The sequence below is a fragment of the Periplaneta americana genome, chromosome 6 (assembly GCF_040183065.1).
Source record: "Periplaneta americana isolate PAMFEO1 chromosome 6, P.americana_PAMFEO1_priV1, whole genome shotgun sequence".
NCBI classification, from domain to species: Eukaryota; Metazoa; Arthropoda; class Insecta; order Blattodea; family Blattidae; genus Periplaneta; species Periplaneta americana.
Genome location: NC_091122.1, coordinates 4,187,590 through 4,212,175, shown reverse-complemented (window position 1 = coordinate 4,212,175; position 24,586 = coordinate 4,187,590). Strand labels below are relative to the sequence as shown.

At 35.0% G+C, this 24,586-nt stretch overlaps 1 protein-coding gene and 1 non-coding gene across 2 annotated transcripts in view; both read right to left on the bottom strand.

Moving 5' to 3' along the window:
• Nucleotides 1-2,844: 2,844 nt before the first annotated feature.
• Nucleotides 2,845-24,586, bottom strand: part of Arc42 (Activator-recruited cofactor subunit 42) — a 45,939-nt gene continuing 24,197 nt past the window's right edge. Inside the window, exons 4-8 of the mRNA XM_069827326.1 lie at nt 24,280-24,468; nt 20,684-20,827; nt 19,017-19,144; nt 17,746-17,841; nt 2,845-12,164 (exon numbers count right to left, since the gene is read on the bottom strand). Of these exons, the coding sequence (XP_069683427.1) occupies nt 11,952-12,164; nt 17,746-17,841; nt 19,017-19,144; nt 20,684-20,827; nt 24,280-24,468 (770 nt within the window). The 3' untranslated portion in view covers nt 2,845-11,951. The remainder of the gene's footprint in view (nt 12,165-17,745; nt 17,842-19,016; nt 19,145-20,683; nt 20,828-24,279; nt 24,469-24,586) is intronic.
• TRNAL-UAG (transfer RNA leucine (anticodon UAG)) lies at nt 5,900-5,969 on the bottom strand. Its single transcript has one exon. It is a non-coding gene; the product is annotated as a tRNA-Leu (tRNA).

Sequence of the window (24,586 nt, the reverse complement as noted above, 5' to 3'; positions counted from 1 at the left end):
CAAATTTACGGCTTCTGATAATGTCTCAAACAGTTGGTACACTGCAGTATATTGGTTACATAGGTTATATTTCACTTCCTTATTTGTGTTTACATTAATGTTGTTTTCAGTAAATATTACCGTTATAAATTAGATGTAGAAGCGCTATAATGCTGTCATTATTACGAAAGAATCTTTCGCCGACCAGTCGTCGTAATTTTCTCGCTCAGTGCATAACATCGTGAAGAATAGGGCCTATGTCTTCATTAAATATAAATACGTTCACTAAAATCACATCTTACCGTTACCCAGCATAATAAAGTTATTCGTTCATTGACAGGCATAAGAAAGTATAATTAACCGTATAATCGCAACGACCGCTTTAATTTCAGCAAGCACAATTTAAAAAACACACACACAACCATCTTGTTTTGCTTGTAAGTTTCAGATCACTTTCTGCCATTAAAGGCATTCAGTTGTCTTTCGCCGAAAGCAAAGAGAAAATAAGCATATATGATCTTTAATGTATGAAGAAATTGTTTCATGAAATCGTATGGGATGGTACAAGATTAAAACCATAGATTGCGCAGCACGCCAATAATAACAATAATTCAAACGAAAAGAAACCAAAACGCCATGTCCTCTATTATGCTAATAATTCAATATTAACATCGCAATTTGTAAAATATGGCTGGCAGTTCCGACACAATTACACAAAATTACATTTATTTCATATTTTTATATATATTTTTTTAATCCTTAGCTATATAATTAAATACAGTATTTAAAATGTTCATCCCTGGAAAAATTTCTATTTATTTACCTGACGGGCACGTTCCATAATAAACTCCGTGTGAAGTAATTTAGAGGTAAATTATAGATTTTACACTCTATGTATATGCAATGACGTGTAGGCTATATGACACTAAAATAAAGTTTTTTTTTTTTTTTCACAGCTTTTCTTCAGTTTAGCTGTTTATTATTGTTACGTAATCGCCATTACATAATATACTTCTCCTTAAGTGGCTTTATGTGGATATTTAGAAGGTGTACGCGACATTTTGTTGGAGTAACTGTTGCAGAAGAGCACCACCCCAATATAGTCGGAAATATTAATCTCAAACGAGAAACCATGGTTTCACCGCAACTTTAAGATTCACGTCATCTGCTTTTGCATACCCGCTCTACTTATGCGTATGGATCACGATTCTGATTGGCTCTACGGGTAATGACGTCACGATGGCGTTAACGAATTACGGACAATTGGAGCCGAAACCTCTGTTACGATTCCATTGTTATTTTATCACCATTTCCATGGTGCCTCACCTGTGTGCGTGAGGTGGTTAATTAAATTACCATTCACTTTCTTCCAATATGAAGAGAAAACATTGCTTAACAATGACGCTCGGTACATTTTTCAGTGCTACATAAAAATCACAAGTATTTCTTCTGTAATTCATCCTGTGCTTACAAATGTGTAATACAGAATTAATAATTAACCCTAACAAGCCACATGTAAGATATTACTACACCATGTTTAATTTTGAGTGATAACTTCTGGCACTTGATTTCACTGTATATAACCATGAGTCGTCATCACAGAACAAAATTGACCCATTAATCCTCCACTCGGTAATGAGTTTTGGAATAATATTCTGGGGAAATTCCACAGATAGTAACAATATATTTCTATTACAAAAAAGAGTAATTAGAATAATAGTAGGTGCCAAATCTAGGGAATCGTGTAGGACTATTTTCAAAAAACTACAAATAATGCCCATGGCTTGTCAGTATATCTTTTCATTAATAGTCTTCCTCGTATGTAATCGTGAAAACTTTGTAACTAATTCAACAGTTCATAGCATAAATACACGTCAAAAAATGACTTTCATACTCCAGCGGCAAGTCTATCGTGCTATCAAAAAGGAGTGCGTTATATGGCAGTAAACATTTTAATAGCCTCCCTATCGATATAAAAAATGAAACTCAAAACATAAAATCATTTAGGGCCAAATTAAAGAAGTACCTAATTTCTCACGCCTCCTATTCTGTAGGTGAATTATGACATTCAATAACACTTCATGAAATTGATACTAAAACTTTGTGCTGTACTAGTAGACTATATTGTAAATCTCGTCTGTATATATTTCATCTAGACTGTGACTATAAATTAAGACTTTATAATAGTATTAAGTTTTTTGACTTGTTCCATATTCTAGCTGTAAGCATGTATGAATACCATGGAATGTTAATAAATACAATACAAAGGCACAATAAACGATGTAGGCCATGTCTGCTGTTGATATTGGTTACGGTATTGTTCTTTTGTTTTGTCAACAAATTAATACAGCCGTGAAATAAATGTCATCCATGTTGTTATTAGGCCTATGACAATCAAATTTATTTTAGTTTTTATTTCTTAAGGGCGAAATGAATGTTACAACAAGGCATTGCAAATTTATTCTTGAAACTTATTTCTGCACAGGAGTTTTAGTTGGACAGCAATATTGTTATGATGTTGATCACTGCGTGAATGACTAAGCTGTCCAATTGGCCACGCTTCCAGCAACTTCAACGAAATCTTTTCAGAATTAACAGGTAAATCCAGTATTTTCTTGTTCATGTGACAAAATAATACATATTTTTGAAAACGAACATAACTTAAAAAACTAAAATACCAAGTGCGAAACTTAGACATTCGAAAGTACCACAAATTATTAAATCAGTAAATTTGCTTGTCTTAGGTTTGGCTTGGCAAATTTATGACGTCGTGAACGTAACCAAGTGATGAAAGCTCTCATTCAAAACAACACGGGGAATAAATATGACTTGCAGTCAGAATGAGGTGTTAAAGAAAAACAAGCCTTGCGATAAAATATTTATTATCGGTACAAAATTACAAATCGTATATGTGTGACATTTAATGCATTTTCATTGATTGAGTACAGGTATACGTGTCATACTTCGCAGTTAGTAAATCACTTTGGTACACACATGCTTAGTTACAAATATCAAAGTACATTGATTTATATTTACATACACTTTGAGTTATTATTGCTAATAGGAAGCAGAGAGTATACTGCCAATCCACTAACAAACGAGACAATTTAACTCTTTTCCAGAGTCGAGTGCAAATAGTTAATATCACAGTAACAAAATATATTTTACCCTGCCAATATTTCTGTTACTTTCTTTAAAACTGCAAAGCACAAATTTTAGTGAAAATAGTTAAAATGTCTTTCATAAAAGATTTTCTCCATTCTACCTCTCCCCCCCCCCCACTCAGTAAACAAAATTCGTAACTCGTTTGTGTATCATAGCCCAGCAGATATATAAAAATAATGCTCCATGATTGAAACAGTCGAAAATTTGTTATTCGACTATAAACTAATACCAATATGCCTGGATTGATTAAATGTTAAGCACAGGAACGCCATTTCATAATTTCAATTAAGAAACACGCCAAACGAATTATCTTGGCACCAAAAAACGGATGCTCCCTGGACCAAATTATCGTATTTTATAATTGTTTGAATGCAACAGAAATCAGAAGTCTTGCTAAACATGTTATTGCTGAAGCACTACGAAATGGGCCACTCTTACACTAAACCCGGAGTAATTTAAGCTTATTAATCAGATATGATTCTACTTACTGTTTTTTATATGCTCACCTGTATGTAATTTCTATTTTATACATATTTCATTGTTATTGCCCATCCAAAGATCATTAAGAACGCTGAACATTACTTAATATCTCTTATCCTTCTTCGAATAGTGTTTATATGCCATGTTAATTTTCATTTGTTTTCATAAGTTAACAATGATGCACATTGGGAGCAACATATAAGAAATTATTTTCCTACACAATCCACGCTATATTCACGTTGTTTTGGAATGATTAATCGAAGATGGTTTGCTTATTGTTTATTACACGCACAATTGTATGTAATTTCTGTTCCATACGTTTTTTTTATCCCAAGATCATTAAGAATGGTGAATATTATACATTCTTGTCTCCTGTATTTCTTAAAATAATGTTATGTGGCATGTTAGTTTTTATTTGTCGTTATTTACGTAAAAATGATGCGCCAAATAATAATAATTTCGTACTCACTCCACATCCTAGATTCACATTTGTTTTTCAGTGATTATTAAAGAATGTACCGGTATTTAAAAGACTAATAATTTAGAAACATGTTACATAAATCATCCTTGTGCCAAAAGAGAATGCTCCCTGGACCAAATTATCGTATTTTGCAGTGGTCGTCAGTACTCGCTGAAATGGGTAATAATATAATATAATTATGTTGTACGTAGCAAGATCGATTTTATTCAATTGATATGATATTTTATGAGGTTGTCATGGCTGAGATATCTATTGTCAATTGCTTTTATTTGTCAGAAGGCCTTGACTGACGGGTATATAAGGACTGGCGGTCTCAGTGGTGGAGGTCGGGGTTTGGGATGGCTCACAAGTAACGAGTTATACTAAATATGTTTAGGATTAGTGTAAAACTGGCCTATGTCTCCTGTAGTGGTCGGGACATAAGTAACATTCACCCGAAATGGCGTGCCTGTGTTTAACAATTACCCTGGATTGCATCATAGACCTGAGTAGCATCGTTAAAACACAGTATTAAAAATAAAACTCTCTAAACAATCAACAACTTTTATATACAAGATTATTAAAAAATTCCAGTGAACCTTAAGAATACTGTGAGCATTTTGATGTACCAATAGTTATGTTACAACAGATGAACAGTGACGAAATGATTTACATTCAATAAAATAAAAAGCAATACCGTTAAAGCCATCACTCTGACAATAGACCTGATGCAACAGCTCCCAGGTTAATGGACACATGGAATAGGGATTAATAAGAATTGACACTGAGTCAAATTCCCAGCTCTGTTTTTTGTGTGCATGCACTAGGTTAGCGTTTAATTCCACTTTCTAGTGCTAGAGGTCAGTATAATCAAGAATCCGCGCAAATGGTGGAACAGGATTACATGGCTTCCTGCAGACCACAGTTCATACACTGGCAAGTCTAACTGGAACTGTGAGAAGATGGGATTGGAAGAAATAATTTGTAGGGTGCTGCGCTCCCATTTCTCTATTATCATTTGAACATTTCTCTGTTATTGACGCTAGTACAAAAAAACAAGTGAAAACTGCTGCATCATTTTAACAAAAAACCAATTGTACTTTGATTTCTAAGTAAAATTTTACATAAACCATATCACCACAAGGAACAAACAGTGAGAGCAGAGAGGCAAGATTAAATTAAAGCAACTCCTATACAGGGTGTAACAACTTTAATGTTTAGAATTTCTGGAACATGTTCCTTGACACGTTCTACGTCGATTAAACCTAACATACCTATATCCAAAGTTCTATAGGTTTGGATTATTTGTACTCCAAAGTTAAATTTGTGAGTTTAATTTTATCGCTGAATACTGAAAGAAGTAACACCAATTTCCGAAAGTGACATGTCTATGTCATTATTTTTATTAGTACCATATTACATTTTAATATCAACTACTTGTGAGTATGAAAGAAGCAGTGCAAAGTTGAAAAAAAATGTCCTTAAGATTCCAAACACTGTACTTCTTGAAATTTGCCAATAGGCACGTGAAAATACCTGTGCACTAGGAATCCTATGATTTGGGAACCGTGCTAGATATGCCAAAACAGCTGCTGTTGCATTGCCATCACACAGTCCATACACATGAACTATGTCGGCATATTCCTGATGTGTGTACACAAAAGGCGTGTTTTAATGGTCAAAACTCAATAAAAAGGCTAGTCACAATACGGTTTATTTTTCTCACAACTGTTATTTTAAACTGTTGTCTGTTTCGTTTCCTTAGCAACCTAAACAATTTTATGATGAAAGAGTGATGGAGCGGAGAAAAATTCTCTCCGGCGCCGGGATTTGAACCCGGGTTTTCAGCTCTACGCTGATGCTTTATCCACTAAGCCACGCCGGATACAATCCCGACGCCGTTTAGAATCGTCTCAGATTAAGCTCCATCTCTGGGGTTCCCTCTGGTGGTCGCCCTCTGCACTACTTCATAGATGTCTATGAACGCAGGACCGAAGTCCATACATATATATATGATATGCGTAATAAAATCACTTTGTGATATAAGACGGCGCCCATACCGTCGGATCCCGGCCAATCAGTCACTCATCTGAGTGCACCTCAACACATGTATGGACTTCGGTCCTGCGTTCATAGACATCTATGACGTAGTGCAGAGGGCGGCCACCAGAGGGAACCCCAGAGATGGAGCTTAATCTGAGACGATTCTAAACGGCGTCGGGATTGTATCCGGCGTGGCTTAGTGGATAAAGCATCAGCACGTAGAGCTGAAAACCCGGGTTCAAATCCCGGCGCCGGAGAGAATTTTTCTCCGCTCCATCACTCTTTCATCATGTGATGACGCAGAATATCTGCATGGAAATATCATATGTACTTCGGTACATCAATATATATAAACAATTTTAATTTAATTTCTCTTAAAAGTAAAATTTCCTTCATTCACTGCTTTTTAAATGTTTCTTATGTATCTCTACTTACTAATGCCATAAAATAGGCCTTGTATAAACGGTATAATGCTTGGAGCTGCAAGAAGTTCTATTTTTTCCAGCTCTGTTATCTCTGTAACCTCTCAATTTCGGATATATGTTAGGTTTAATCAACGTAGAACGTGTCAGGGAACATGTTCCAGAAATTCTAAACATTAAAGTTGTTACACCCTGTATAAAATTATCCGGTACCTCATTGAAGCTTTCTCTATGGATATTGCTTTGGTGTCTCTATGGCTATCGAAAAAAGATCGATTTCTCGAGTCGACTACAGCAAAAATTGAAGAATGTTACAACAGGAAAGATTGCAACAAATATTAAAAAATGTCATATGTAATACTCCTCAATCTTTGTTGCGGTATGTTATGGGCCGGAGGCTATATTTTGATGTGAAGAGATTTTCAGGGGACTAGAGGAGGACCCAGTGAATTTGGCGTGAATGTTTGCAGGCAGCGTGGTTCCCTACATCTAATGTGGAGACCAAGAGGGTCTTTTCTGTGAACACATAAATACTCACTGACTGTCACACTAATCTTCATGTAAACAATGTAGAAACCATGCTGATCATCATCATCATCATCATCATCATCATCGTCATCATCCTTCACGAATTATGCCTCTGTAGACCCGTTTCGGCCCCATCTAGCAGTCTTCTAAAAGGTCTTCCTGGTCGACAATGTCCTCTAGGTTTATATCGCATCATAATTTTTGGGATTCTTGAATTTTCCATTCTTCTTACATGATCTAGCCAATTTAATTTGTATCTGCTGATTTTTTCTTCTACTGACTCTACTTCTAATTGTTCTAAAATTTCTTCATTCCTTTCTCGGTCTAAAAGAGTATATCCTGCTGTTCTCCTGAAAAATTTCATTTCCATTGCTTCGATTCTGTTCATGTCTTTTTTCTTTAATGTCCAAATAAAAGGGTGGGTAATGCTAGAGTATTATATATTTTTATTCTTGTAGATTTTTGTACTAATTTAGCTTTTAATGTATTGTTTATTATTCCTAGAATTTGTGTAAATTTGGTAATTTTCTTGTTCACATCTTTTTCATTTTGATAAGATATTTCACAACCCAGATAATTGAAATTTTGCACTTGTTCGAGGCATTGGTTATTGTGTATTATCTTACTTCTCACTGGGTCTTGTCCTAAAAATGCCATTACTTTTGATTTTTGTGCTGAAATTTCCATCCCAAAATCTTTTAATATTTTATTTAATGTATGCAATCCTGTTTGTAAATTATCCTCTGAATTGGAAATTATGACTTGATCATCGGCATAGAGTAAGGTATTTAATGTTAGAGCACTGGTTATTTTGATTCCTGATGTGTAGATTTGGTTCCATTTTAAAATAATTTCATTTATATAAATATTAAATAAAGTTGGTGATAGTGGACAACCTTGTCGAACTCCATTATTAACTAATTTTCTTTCGGATATACAGTTATTTATTTTTACACTTATTTTGCTGTCTGTGTAGATTTCTATTATATTTTGCAATAGCAAATTTGGAATAATTTTGTCTTGTAATATGTCGAATATAAGGTCTCTTCGGACTTTATCAAAAGCTTTCACAAATCAATAAAAACTATATGGGTTTCTAAATTAAATTCTCTTCGTTTTTCTAACAATAGTTTGATACTAAATAATGGATCTACACATGATCTTCCTTTTCTAAAGCCATTTTGACACTCCAGAAGAAAAGTTTTAGCTTATTGTTAGTTTATATTTTGGTGATGTGATATACACTGTGTCCGGGACAAAATTTACCAATAAGAAAGTTTAATAACTCGTGTAATAATGGAGATAGGAAAATGAAATTTGCGGCAAATGAAAGAGGGACATTTCAAGTTTTATGTGTGATGTTGGCAACATTTGGTCATTGTTGTTGACATAGCTGTAATTAAAATGGCGTTCACAGTGCAACAAAAAGTTCAATGCTGCTATTGGCTTGCCGAATTCAAGTATCCGAAGATAGTGGAGAGAAGATTTAGACAACAGTGGCCTGAGAAGCAACCACCAGATAGGCACACAATAACAACTTGGCATAGAAAGCGTTTTGAGACCGGTTCTCTTGTGGAGAAAACACCACGCGAGAAGAAAGTGACAGAAGCGCAAGTCGACAGAATTCCAACGGAGCCCGTGTAAGTCTGTTCGCATTGCCAGCAGGGAACTTACAATTCCAAAGTCAACTATCCACGATGTTCTGCACAAGAGGTTACGTCTGCATGCATACAAGATTCAATTGGTTCAAAAGTTGAAACCAAACGACTTGCCTGCACGATATGATTTCGCTAATGACATGCTGTTGAAAATTGATATTGAAAATGGATATCTGCAGAAGGTCATGTTTAGTGATGAGTCCACCTTCCATGTCTGTGGGATCGTCAACAGGCATAATTGTCGCATCTGGGGATCAGAAAATCCGCATGTAGTGAGGGAATTGGAAAGAGACAGCCCTAAGATTAATGTTTGGTGTGGACCTACAGCATGGCCTCCCAGATCCCCAGACTTAACTCCACTGGACTTCTATTTTTGGGGATACATAAAAGACATTGTGTACAAGACTGTAGTGGCAGATTTGGAGGATCTGCGTCGGAGAATTGTCGCTGCTTGTGCAACTGTCACTCCAGAGATGTTACGAAACACATGGCAAGAACTTGAATATCGCCGGGACATCTGTCGTGCTACAAGAGGTGCACACATAGACGATTATTAGTGGTCATTCGAAACTTTGGAAGTCCCTTTGTCAATTCCCGCAAACAGCATTTTCATCCATCAATTATTTGGTGAGTTATTAAACTTTCTTATTGGTAAATTTTGTCCCGGACACCCTGTATATAAATACAAAAATAAAAGTAACAAAAAGTTCTATATTAAAAATAATACAATGCATCTAACTGACAACTTATTCCACGAAATACTCACCCAAATATTGGGAGGTTTTACACTGAAATCACTCATTTTATTTCACCAAAAAATATGGTCCCCAGTTATTTGACACTCCAAATATTTTATAGCAGAAGAACAGAATTATATTGCTGTACATTTCGAAGTGCTCTTATTTTGTGCAATCACCATTTCAGTGTTGTCTCCAGTCAATGCATATCAATAAAAAAAATAAGAGAGTTACCACCTGCAACTACTTTACAAATGCTCATACCTCCAGCCTTCTTCACCCCACAAGCCACACCTTTGAGCACCATGAGTTAGAGAGAACATGTCCTTCATCTGTCTCTTTGATAGCTCCTGTTTATGATTAAACTCGACCAGTAAATTGGAATAGCCTCAAAGAGATGGTGTCACACACCAAGACATTGCCTGTTTCACACATTCTAACAGCAAAGAAAGCTCTTCCAAATATAGGCTACACAGTGTGCCCATTAATAACGAGACAGGTTTTTCCCTTAATGGTAGGGTTCCTGTTAGTGCCATTTTTCCCAAGATAATCCCGTTTTTTGGTAAAATGTCCCAGTGTCCCAAATTTATTCCAATTGTCTCACTTTTTAAGTATCCTTCCAGAAAAATAACTGTGGATTACAGATTTTATTCCGTTTTTAAATATGACCATGTAGCTAGGACCAATCAATGATACGATCAATTTCTATTACCATGTTGGCAATGTCCCGCGCCGTGGCGTCGCGGTCTAAGGCATCCTGCCTAGGACTCACGTTACGGAATGCGCGCTGGTTCGGGTCCTCATGGGGGAAGAAATTTTCTCATGAAATTTCGGCCAGCATATGGGACCAGTGCCCACCCAGCATCGTGATGCACTTGGGGAGCTATGATAGGTTGTAAAATCCGGTTACACAAACCAGCTATAACGGCTGGGGGGCTCACCGTGCTAACCACACGATACCTCCATTCTGGTTGGATGATCGTCCACCTCTGCTTCGGCATGTGGCCATGAGGCCAGCGGCCAGCTGGTTGGTCTTGGGCCTTCATGGGCTGTAGCGCCACAGATTATTATTTATTATTTATTTATGTTGGCAATACTTATAGCATTGCTCTTCTTTCCTCCATGCTTCTGTTGACAGTATTTTCAAGGTGCATTTTGTGTAAGTATTATGTTTTGATTTATATGGACTTTACTTTATTTTTCGAAGTAGAATCTATGTCAAAATATGTATTTTTATACCATACTGTCTTATTTAAAATAAAAAGTGTATAACTATTTATTTTTATGATTATGGATGAATGGAAGAGAGAAAAAAATTCTCTCTGGCACCGGGATTTGAACCACTGACGCTCTATCCACTAAGCCACACCGGATTCCCATCCCGATGTCGGATTGAATCCTCTCAGTTTAAGTTCTACTCTTGGGTTCCCTCTAGTGGCCTACCCTCATGCACTGCGTCTTAGATGTATGACAGTGGCACAATGTCCACACATGTGCAGAGGTGCACTCGTTATGAGTGACTAAGTGGCCGGGATCCGACAGAATAAGCGCCGTCTTAAATCACGATGTGATTATTTTTCGCATATCATATATTATTACAATGTACCGAAGTACATATGATATTTCAGTGCAGAAATTCTGCGTCATCATATAATGATGGATGAGTGGAACAGAGAAAAATTCTCTCCAGTACCGGGATTTGAACCTGGGTTTTCAGCTCTATGTGCTGACGTTCTATCCACTAAGCCACCCGGGCTCAAATCCCAGTGCTGGAGAGAATTTTTCTCTGTTCCACTCATCCATCATCATATGATGACGCAGAATTTCTGCACTGAAATATCATATGTACTTCAGTACATCGTAATAATGTATTTATTTTTAGTTTTCTTCATTTTTAACATTCTACTCCCTTTTTATATATAAAATATCCTAGTTCTTTTAATTAAAAAGCAAAAATTAGACTTGTAACCGTTAACAGCCAGGACCAATTGTACACAAAATCATACCTGGACGACATGGTTGGAGTTATGGAAAAACAAGTGAAGGCATTTCAATGTTTCGAGCTTGAAAATCTGGTCACCTTAATTTTCCATAGCTCGACATATGCATTACATATTTTTCACTGTAGTGTGTTATGGGCCTTACACCTTCCTCTCACCACTACTCAAAACATACATCCTATTCATCATATTTCGAACTGACTTTATATCTTAAAGAGACAGTGAGATTTAATCAGCGGAAGTTGTTCAGAAGAGTATGGCTGCCATGCACAACGCTGTCCTTTTAGGTAACTACCAACGAGTTTCGAAAATGTGTATAACATAAACAGTGTACTCAGCCAATGCGAAAATAAATTAAATATTTATCTTCCTGCAGTTGCTCTTGACACGGATTTCGTCTCGTTATTTAAGAGGCACACTCTGAATGTTGCATGACACTGAAAGCAGAGATGACCAGCTATAATTCAATTTCATACGATTCAGTTGAGTCCGTACTCCTTGATGATGTTGTTGGCGATGACCAGCCTCTGTATCTCCGATGTACCCTCATAGATCTCAGTGATGCGGGCGTCCCTGTAGTGCCGCTCAGCTGGCATGTCAGAGACGTAACCCATGCCGCCCAGCACCTGGATGCACTGGTGGGCTGCAAATGTGGCTGCTTCTGACGCGGCCAACTTCGCCATGGCGGCTTCCTGCAACCAGCAGACAGACTGAGTTTAGTTCTGATACAAGATCCAGGAGCTCCATACACTTCTTGTTGTATATCGTTGGTTATGGTTAGGGGGCAGATGTTGATGACCTAAAAATCTACTTAAAATGATCATTAAAATGCCCTTAAAGTAATGGAAAAATGACATAAAATTAAAAGAAAATGACATTTAAATATTATTCACCGTACTCGCATCACAACTTCTTAAAAATTAGTCACTTTGTTTCAATGACTGCCCTGCAAATCTAGGAGAGAGGAGGCAACTTGCTGGAATTTGGCTAAGATAAAGGAATCTTAGTAAGCATGATGATAGAGATATTCCGATAGTCAATATAATGTGATATAACCTAATTTTTATTTAGAGTTCAGTCTAAATGACATATCATAGTTTAAAATCAATAACACTCACAGATATAAATGATCATTGTATATTATAACATTGAAGTGCAAACGTTTTCGTCCTTGGGCATCATCAGGCATTTGACTCACAATATCTTATACAATTTTACTATTTACTAGCCGTACCCGTGCGCTCCGCTGCACCCATTAGAAATAAATATAAAGTAATTACATAATTAAAATAGGACGTTTGATCCAGGGAACATTCGTGTTTGATAGAAGGATAAATCGTTTAATATGTTACTTAATTTAAATTGCATCCAAATAATTAAAATGTGATCATTTTGGTCCAGAGAGCACTCAGAAGTTTCTGCAATAACATTATAGCATTATGTCCATCTAGAGAAACTACACTTTCCAATGGTGAAATAATAATTAATTATACAAATCGGTTAATTTAGCTTCTGATATTACTTCATACAAACACAGAAACATTCTCTGTAGGCTATCTTTCATAGCTTTCGATTGTTGCTGTCCAAGGCCCCTTATAGACGAAGTCATTTGTTATCATTTCATTACACCACCTTAGACGGCATTGTATTTTAATTTTAAAACTCATTTATCTCATTAAATATCAGTCCTAACAAAATTTTGCAAGGGATGAAACATCGCAAATTATTTTTAAAGAAACTTTTGTTATATAACATATTTCACAAAAATCAATAATAAGCGAGATATTTCGATTTATTTAATTCAGGCCCCCTTATAACCCCCCTTTTAAATGACGTATTTTGAATGCCATATAGCCTAAAATCTAAGTTACAACGAACTTAATTTATATTCCAATTTTCATATAAATCGGTTCAGCCATTATCGCGTGAAAAGGTAACAAACATCCAGACAGGCAGACAGACCGGTACAAACAAAAATTTCAAAAAAGCGATTTTCGGTTTCAGGGTGGTTAATTATATATGTTAGGACCAATTATTTTTGGAAAATCGAAAATAACCGGAAAAATTTCGGCTACAGATTTATTATTAGTATAGATGATCATTTACTTTTGTAAGTGTTTTGATTTTAAACTATGATATGTCATTTAGACTGAACTCTAAATAAAAATTGGATTATATCATAAGATAAAGGAAAACAACATGCAACAAAATGAAGGTTTTAACGAAAAACTATAAATTTTAAAGAGGGTTTACAATGTGTTTCAATTGGAGTGGTCCATGTCAGTGTCTTCATTCTCTATCTCAATAACAAAACAGATTGTGGGCGCAGCATGCATTCTTGCAATCTTTGTGTTAAAAATACTGTCTACTACAATAGACATCCCTTTCGAACCATGTCCTTTCCAGGACATGGTGAAAGTTTCCCCCCTTCTACCCTTGTACCGACAAAAGAACAGTAGCGGTCAAAGCCCTCACTTAAACTAAGCTGTTGTCAAGCATTTTATATTATTTCCGTTGTGTGAAGTGAAGCCCTCAGTGGAATGAGGGATGGACTTTAGAGTCTGTTCCAAACTATAAAACTCAAACTTCACTGTTATTCACTTATTCAGTAGGTAATTACTACTGACCAATTTGGTTAGAAAATGATTTAACAGATCTATGTGTAAAGAAGAAAGTAAAGTGCATTCTAAATGATCTGAAAGTTCTTCAAAGTATTCAAAATGATCAAAAAATGCCGGAAAAAAAAATTAAAATGACCTATTAGTTCAAAAACGTCAAAAAATGCAATATAAGAAATAATTTTTTTATGCTGATATTAACATAGAAAGGATTTCTATATTAATAGGCATCGTTCTAATGTGAAAAATAAGAAGATGACTTTTCATCAACATCCGCTGCCTAGTTATGGTAATCTATATGGTACAGTAATGTCCTACTGCCGTCTGAACCAATAACAAGATCATGAACATGATGATGGGCAGGCCTGTTATTTTCCACTGAGAACAACTGGGCAGCTTCCCGTACAGAATTAAAGAAATGGATTCCAAACTGGCCTGAGTCAAAATGACAAAAACTGATAAAATAAATTTGACGCTCCTAGTGCCTACATGCTTTTTTCGAATGGATCTAAGTCAAGACTTTCGATAGTGTGTTAAATAAACTTACAAAGTTATACAGGGTTATTCACGAGGAAAGGCCAAAAATTTAGGATACGATATCTCAGGCCACTTTGAGTGAAAAAGTTCATATGAACATAGGTCCGTTTTCGAACGATGACGAAGCTAGATGCATTTTTTGGTAAAACGTCTCGCCCCAATGTGAATCAGACGTTCCCATATGCTGCTGACGTGAGACAAGATCACCGATGAATGACGTAACATTGGAATCTGCATTGTGAGCGATGTAGATAAGACAAAGAAACAAACTGGGTGGTGGGGCATTACAAATGTCACAACAAATACGCTATCACTTATCGGTTCACAGCAGTTCAGTCAGCTGCCTACAGTACAGTAGTTATACAGGTACAGTTATCGGAAGTGATAAGTTGTGTTTTTCAAGATGCCTTATAAATTTTCGATGCAGAATACGCCGATATTGTGTATGTTTATGGTTTGTGCGATGGAAGTACCTTGCGTGCCGTCGCTGAATATGAAGGACACTTTCCGAACAGAAAGGTACCACATCGAAGAGTATTTACTGTCTATGAGGTTGGATTAAAGACTTGGTATAGCAAAGGAACGGGGAAACGAGAGAGGTGCTAATCGACCGTATTTTGGATGCGGCATAAAGACAGCCACGTGCAAGTCTCCCGAGCGCAACAGTGCATTGAAGCAGAAGAAGGTGCCTTTGAAAGTGCGTGAAAACATCGACCCCGATTTCTAGAATATTAGGTATGTATGTATACGTGAATATGAACTTTAAATTTGTCCGTTACCTGTCTCTAAATGCGAGTTAGTACAATGGAATCCCAGAAGTTTTTGTGAAATCAAAGAGCCATATCTCCGTAACCGTTTGAAAAAGGACCTATAGTCATATGAACTTTTTCACTTAGAATGACTTCAGAATTCATATCCTAAAGTTTTTACCTTTCCTCGTGAATCACCCTGTATACAGTTACCACCAGTGGCAGAGCTTATTCCTGAAGACATTTTGAGCAAAAAACATCATATAAAAATGGGTCCTATTCTCAATATTTTCAGAGTTACACTAATTTGAAGTTGTTTGTAAAATACCTTTTTTTTTCTTTAGTTTTAAGGGTAAAAGAATATTACAATTAGAGAATGGACTATTCAGAAGTAATTCAACATGCGAGCTCGTAATGCCTCAATCACGTCAACTTCAACATTGAAAGTGTTGGATGATTGTTTCATAACTATTTTTTTCAAAGAAAAGCTACACTGCAATCAGTACTTTTTATATCCTTGAAGTAATTCTGTGCTTCAGTGGCTGGCCATGATAATATCTTTGAAAAATATTGGAGTGCAAGAGGTCAAATGACTTTATAGTCAAACACCTGCATTAGAAAACAACAACAACATATCCTTGAAGTAACTCATTGTTTTAACCCTTTCTGTTCTGGGTTGAATAAGTCATTTAAATTTACAAACAATGAATATGAATCATGTGACTCGTACTTTTCAATTTTCTGAATCACTAGAATCAGCTCACAACCTTACAAAATTAATAATAAGGTATTAACTTAAATATTTTCAGACAAATATGGCATTCACCACGACGAATTAGACTGCGTGCTCTCCCACCAACAGCATTTGCATCACAGCTAGTTCCATCCCTTTTAAATTTAAACATTATATATAACGTTTTAACATAGTCAATAACAAATTGTACACATTTAATTTTAATGATATGACCTAATGAGAATATTTAGCCTTAATTGTATAAGGTTAATATCATGCTGTGCCTTTCCTTGTTTTATACACATACGAGAACCTAGCATCAGTGTTCAGCTTTACCATGTACAGTTTACCTCAAGAGGCACGAAACTTATATACTTGTAAATGCCAGCATGTGCATTACTTACTATACCATTAATTGCTAGATCAACTATCACCTAATTTAAAATTGTTTGCATCTCATGCACCTGATGATGACTTTTTAAAGTCGAAAATATTAGTGACTTTGTAATAAATATTGTGATGTAACAGATTATCTGACCTCACAAACTGAAAAGTGTATTTGACTGAAAATTTATTATATATAATTATTAATTGCATTCACACTTTTCTGAACCAACATGTCTTTAAAAAAAAAAATGAATGATTAGAGTCGATAGCAATCCAGAAGGCGGTAGTCTGCTAGCATTTACATCGAGAGAGACAGATAGAGCAAGGCAGCGTACAACATTGCCACATCGTACTGGAATACACAAATAGTGCAGGAAAAAATTTAAATTATCATAGGACAATAATGACCTTAGCCGTTGATTACTGTAAGCATGACACCAAACAAACCCTGTCTCCTTCACTAACAATATTTTTTGCACGGTTCTCAATCCCACACCACATGCTTCTGCAGTCGTTTCTTGCGCGATGGCAACATTGCAACCAGGATCAAGATGGCCGGCAGCGTTCTGCTCGTCAACATTTTAAAAATAATTATACACCTTAAACCATATTTTCCGCACCTGTCTGTGCAATACTTGTCTTTTTTTACAGTCTCTTCTTCCATTTATTTACCTTACACACACATAGTAAATGTTAGTTTTACTTATTCAAAGTACTGAAACACTCGCACGTGAACAAACGAACTTGGGAAGTGCTTATTACAGACTGATTCCGATTGGTTCTACTGTACAAGCTTGTGACGTCACATACCAGAAATGCTACGGCGCATATAGCAGCTGACCGTCTTCCGAAATGCCGTCTAGTCTAGTCTACTGAAATGGTTAATTAATTCGCCTACAGACTCCCCTAAATTATTAGAAATTGCTATATTCATTCTACACTTCAAGTCAGTATGCGGAAAATCCCTCTCCACCGCTGACCATGACCAAACATAATGTAACAGCAAACCTATTTCATCAGACAACAAGTTTCACTGCCTGCTTATCAGTGAGCAGATGGAATACATCAATGTTAACCACTTAGTTACTTCTTCTGACACATAGTAGGCACTTCATGTCTTGAGTTGAACATGACAAATGGGCATACAACTACGCCTATGCACCACAGCACAGCAGCTAGTGTGCTGGGAATTGAACTCAGGATTACTTTTTGCATTCTACAAGCATGACCTATCTTTCCCATTGCATACCTTTGTGAAAGGTTTGTTGGAATCCTTGAGGACAGCCGCACGCCAGGTCAGAAGCCTAGCACTCTCCAGTCGGAGGGCCATGTCAGCTATCTTCGTCTGAAACCACAACAATTACAGCTTCAGTAAAAACCGGCTTTGTCGTCTTTCCACATTGTGAAATAACAACGCCACAATTCATGCACTCACAAAATTATTAGTCTTAATTTTTTCCTGTCCTCTTCAAATTTTTATATAGGCTACAGTAAAAAATCTTTTATTCATTTCACACTTATTAGTTTTTTTTTTTTTTTCGGAGGTCCTGGCAAAATTCGTATCCTTTCCATGTTAATTTATTTCGGTTAAACTTTTTCGTTTATTCCTTTTTTACACTTACACGGTCGGATTTTAAACCCTGGGAATACAAAATGTCATTTATACATTCTAAATCAATTTTTCTCGAAAACAGTTTGCTGTGAAAATATAAGAACGTAAAAACACAGCACTTTTGTATTCTTTAATGAAGTTGTTACTGCTTTAGGAACAGTGAAACAAATTTTGGAACAATTACCACAATGTGTGGGTATAGTGCATTCCTTAGAAGCAAACAGTCCAAATAACTGACTTTCTTTGTTTAATAATCACATGTTATTAAATGAAGATCATAGGGTAAGAAGAAGGTAAGTCAATTTCATAAAACGTTCTGGACTGGAATTCGAAATGTAATATTTTAATTTATTTATATCAAACCACTCGGGAGAAAATTAAACGCAGAATAAATATGGAAAATGCCTGCTATTATTCGGTTGAGAAGCTTTCATCATCCAGTCTGCTGTCAAAAAAACTGAAAGTTAGAAATTTATAAAACAGTTATATTACCGGTTGCTCTGTATGGCTGTGAATCTTCGACTCTCACTTTGAGAGAGGAACAGAGGTTAAGGGTGTTCGAGAATAAAGTGCTTAGAAAAATATCTGGAGCTAAGAGAGATGAAGTTACAGGAGAATGGAGAAAGTTAAACACAGAGATGCACGCATTGTATTCTTCACCTGACATAATTAGGAACATTAAATCCAGACGTTTGAGATGGGCAGGGCATGAATCCAGAAATGCATATAGAGTGTTAGTTGGAGTGGTGCAGAGGGATACCAACAAGTGTTCTCAAAGCCAGACTTGCGCATGGATGCCAATCAATCCCTTGTTATTATTAAATGACTTCTTAACGGAGTTTGGGAACGAAGACTTGCAACTGGACAGTAACTAATTAAAAATATTTCAGAACAAAGACTTCCATCACCTGTATGGCCTGCAGCTTGATGATGGGGGATCCAAATGCGTTCCGCTTGGATGCGTATTCAACAGCACAGTCCACCGAAGCCTGTGCAATTCCTAATGCCTGGGAAGCAATTCCGATGCGGCCGGCATCTGGAATAAACAACAGTGCATTACGACAAAACACGCATAGTCCCTACACCAAAACACACGGTTTCAAATCTCAGCAAGATGAAATGTATGATAAACAAAATCACTGGAGCAAGTTTTTCAGAACACATTACTCATATTCATGTTCATAATTTTGTTACATTGTCAATAAAATAGTGACATGGTTTTATAATATATGATCTAATAATTCCAATATAAAATAAAACCATTCGTCAACTAAAATACTTTTAATTGCAGTTTTAACCATTGATGAACTGTTAAGTTATGTGAATAAATACACAACGACTTCACTCTGTTAATGTCGTCTATCAAACTGAAGTATAAGATTTGAAATAAAGGTGATAATTCAAAATGCTTATAAATTTGATATGAGAAAATAATGCAAACAACATCGTCTGTAGCTGCATTTAGATTGGCAACAGGCCATGATTGTTTGGCCAAACACCTGCATAGAATTGGAATATATCAGTCCCCTAACTGCCCATTGTGCAACTCAAACCAAGAAATGGATTCGGAACACCTCAAAATCTGTGCTTCAGTGGCTGACCATGATAATATCTTTGAAAAATATTGGAGTGCAAGAGGTCAAATGACTTCATGATCACAACGCGATAACACACTAGAAATTTCACTTCACACATCATCTCTGTATTCCTCATCTTTCACTGTTGCTATCTCTTGTCACTGGAACTCTCTGCCGCCTGAAGTCAAGGGCTGCCTAACATTGAAATCTTTCAAATCCAAGAAAATAATATGGCTATAATATCGCTCTCCTGATGGATCCTGTTGAAGAGGTGCATTGTACTTCTTCATAGACGTGCCCTTTTTTATCTCGCTAAGCAGAAATATTGATCTTACTTTATAATGGTGAGTGTTTCTTAATAATTCCCTTTTACAGCATATGCCCAACACATGACCAAGGGTTTCATTCTCGCTACAGTCAGTATGAATAGAACTACCCCATAAAATATTCCATAACTTAAGGACCATTAGGGCAATTTACCAGAATGTATCGTCTGTAAGCCGTTTCTACCTTAAGTGACACAAATTCAAGAAATAACTTATCTTAAATGCATTGAAATAAACTTCCCTGGACCAAAGATTTTTAAGCACTTTCGATTTTTCATTATTGGTCCAGGGCACATAACACACACCCAGTAAAATATTGTCGTATGTCAAAAATCACATATTACTTTCGTAAATTATTTTCAACACTGTTTCACTAGTTCGAGGTATGAAATTCTAATACTAAAACAGTAAATTATCGAAGGTCTTGATTCCTGTTTATTAAAATATTTTTACAGCAATATTTTACAAGGAAATAGCATATCTTAGCAGATCACAATTTTCGAGTTACGACACTATTTTACTGGGAGTGTGACATACTCTTCGTTAAGAATCAGTCAACAGTGATGCATTCTGGTAAATTACCGAATAATCCAAGGAGTAGTAAATGAGATCAAATCCTTTTTATCTAAAATTCTTTTAAACGTAGATTGGCAGTTTATTTTCCAGCATTACCTAGTGTCATCATGGCTATCTTGAAGCCCATGCCAGGTTCTCCAAGAAGGTTTTCCTTTGGTATCTCGCAGTCTTCAAATATCAAACTGCAGGTCGATGACCCACGGATCCCAAGTTTATCTTCCTTCTTGCCTAAAGACAAGCCTGTAACATGACAGATCTCCATCAGGATCTCACTGTTTCTATGTGGTTACACTACACTAGCAAGACTGATATTAGTGTACAAGTCTCAGGACAATTAAAAAGGCATATGAAACAACATTTGTAGTCGCAAAATATAAAACCTGCTGATTTTATGCTTTTGGATCACAAGAGAAATTAGAATATTTTAGACATACCAAAAACTGAAGTGAGTCATCCATCCATCCATCTATTTATTCATTCATTTTTTTCTTTATTTATTTGTTTGTGTGTTTATTAATTTATTTATTTGTTTATTTATTTATTTATTCATTCATTCATTTATCTATCTATTTATTTATGTATTTATTTATTTACTTTTTTTATTTATGTATTTATCCATTCATTTATTTATTTAGTTATGTATTTATTTACTTATTTATTCATTCATTTTAAATGTTTTATTCATTCATTAATCCATTTATTTATTCAACTTATTAATTTGTTTAATTTATTATATTCCATAGATCTTATATCAGCAATGTACTTTAAGATGTGGAACAAGCCAAAGCATATTATATAAAAATATACAATGCATAGCAAGCATATTAATTCAATTTACAAGCATAAATAATCCATCAGTTGTGTACAATGTATGAGTATGTAGAAATATTGTTAATTCTGTTCTGAACCTTTTCTCTTGGCCCTTCAAAGCTTTAAGATAATTAGGCAGTGCATTGAAGATCGTATTACACGAATAGTGAACTACTTTTTTATAACAGCTTAGAATAATTGAGGGTAGATGGAGATCTGATTTGTGTGTTGCATTAAAATTATAAATATTTTGATTAGCATTAAATGCATATTGGCTTGTAATACACAACATGATCAGGGAAAGAATCTACTCAACAAGGCAAGGACAAGATTTTTAAATTTTTTTAAATCTTTTACACAGTCTCCTTTTATGCACACCTACCATTATAGCTTTCTTTTGTTAAATATTTATATAAAATTATTTCAAGAATAGGAAAGAAGACACCGGAAATTTCATTATTTTCATCACTTTAAAATGATCTTAGTATTATATATCAAGAACTGCTTCACTCTACCCCATACATATATAAATATACACAATAATAATAATAATAATAATAATAATAATAATAATAATAATAATAATATTTAAAAGAAATAAATTTATTTGCTCATACCATCCCTAATTCCTGTGAAATCTTGAAAATCCGGACACAATCTCTATACTGAATAAATGAACTATTAAATATCAGTATTGGTTACCATAGTAACGACTTCCTTTGTTTATAACATTTATTTCAGTTTATTGCCAACTTTATCCTACTTTAACGGCGTTTTATCAGTCTGTTTGTGAAAGGAAAATTATTTCTTCTCTACAAACTGACTGGACTTGTTCAAAATTATTACAAATTAGCCGTACCCATGCGCTCCGCTGCACCTGTTAGAAATAAATATAAAGTAATTTCATAATTAAATAGGACGTTTGATCCAGGGAACAACTTTTACAACAGCGCAAGATAATCTGCTTCGCTCATTACCCAATTTTTTTTTTGCATTGCATTTATTGCATATATATTTTATGTATTTTAACACGATTCAATTGAGCATAGTTAAAATTTGAATTATAAAATAATGGATTGCTAAGCTAACGTACTATTACTGCATACTAAATCAATACACTCTCGTTGTTCATTAATTCTCTGAGATTAAAATGAGTGTACATAAATATTATTTTAAGAAATACAGAAAACGAATGTACAAAATAGCCTATCAAATTTTCTGTGCATAAGAAGCTATTTTAATCTTACCTGTCCTCGATTTACTCAGACGTTACTGTGATAACATTATAGTATTATGTCCATCTAGAGAAACTACACTTTTCAATGGTGAAATAATAATTAATTATACAAATTGGTAAATTTAGCTTCTAATATTACTTCATACTAACACAGAAACATTCTCTGTAGGCTATGTTTAATAGCTTTCGATTGTTAATGTCCAAGGCCCCTGTTTCGATTGTTGTTGTCCGAGGCCCCTTATAGACGAAGTCTTTTGTTCTTAATTCATTGCACCGTCTTAGATGGCGTTATTTTAATTTTAAAACTCATTTATCTCATTAAATATCAGTCTTATCAAAATTTTGTAAAGAATAAACCTTATCGGAAATCATTTTTAAAGAAACTTTTGTTATGTAACATTTTTCACAAAAAGCAATAATAAGCGAGATATTTCGATTTATTTAATTCAAGCCCCCTTATAACCCCCCCTTTTAAATAAAGTATTTTGAATGTCATATAGCCTAAAATCTAAGTTACAACGAACTTAATTTATATTCCAATTTTCATTGAAATCCGTTCAGCCATTATCGCGTGAAAAGGTAACAAACATCCAGACAGACAGCCATACAAACAAAAATTTCAAAAAAGCGATTTTCGGTTTCAGGGTGGTTAATTATATATGTTAGGACCAATTATTTTTGGAAAATTGGAAATTACCAGAAAAATTTCAGCTACAGATTTATTATTAGTATAGATGTGGACGTAGTTATTCTCACCTCAAAAACCAAAAGGAAGAAGTCCAAATGTCCATTTTGAGGTATGGTGAGATGTGCGCAACTTTATTACTTAGGGCTACTTCCTTTGAATATAGAAAAATATATGCAACTATCCATTCCTGCAATTCGGGAGTATCAATATCAAAACAAGCATAAAATCCTATATATATGTTAACCATAACATGAAAAATCATGTTCTGGCACTTACTTCCTTTTGTCTTCTGATGAAACATTGAATAGACAGCAATAATAATAATAATAATAATAATAATAATAATAATAATAATAATAATAATAATAATAATAATTCTTTATTTATACTGGCAGAGTTAAGGCCATAGGGCCTTCTCTTACACTCTACCAGGTCACAAAGTATACAAGCAGTTAAAATTTAACAAAAAGTTAAAGAAAAGAATACTAACATATTACAAAAAAAATCATAATAATAATAGCATAATAAAATCGACATTAAACAACAAGAAAATAATACCATAATAGAAAAAAAAGAAAGTAAAATATATTGGAATATAGTGAAAGCAACTCATTTAGTACAAATGGTTAATATGGAAAAACGTAAGGAAGAATATATCAAAATGGAATGTAATAAAATAATAATAAAAAAGAAAATAAATACGAATATTAAATAAAATTCACAATAAAAGGCTATGATAATAAATTCATCGGCTGATAAAGAGAACAAAAAGGGGAAAGGAAGGAAAGAAATATACAGCCTATATTTTTACAAAACTATCGCAGAGAAAAGGGCTTATAACTGAAAGGAATCTGAATTGAAAAAGAGCCATATTAGCTTCTTAGGAAATAATTTTACGTGAACCCCACTGTACCCGCAGTATTATTGACACTGTACCTGCTAATGACAAACACGTACCTTCAATTGGTTTGGGTACAAGAAACGCACTGATGCCCTTATGCTTCTTGGCTTTGTCTGTGGTGGCAAACACTACCGTGGCCTCTGCCTCATAGCCATTGGTGATCCACGCCTTGGTGCCGTTCAGGGTCCAGTTGTCTTTGATGAGATGCGCCACTGTTGAAGCTGCGCCAGCATCGCTGCCATTGCCTGCAAACATCTGTAGTCACACATCACTGCAGAAATGATGGCTATTACTGAGCAACAAACCCAAGTATTCCAAGAAAACCTATTGGTGTGGAGTTATTTTGTACATACAAATACACAA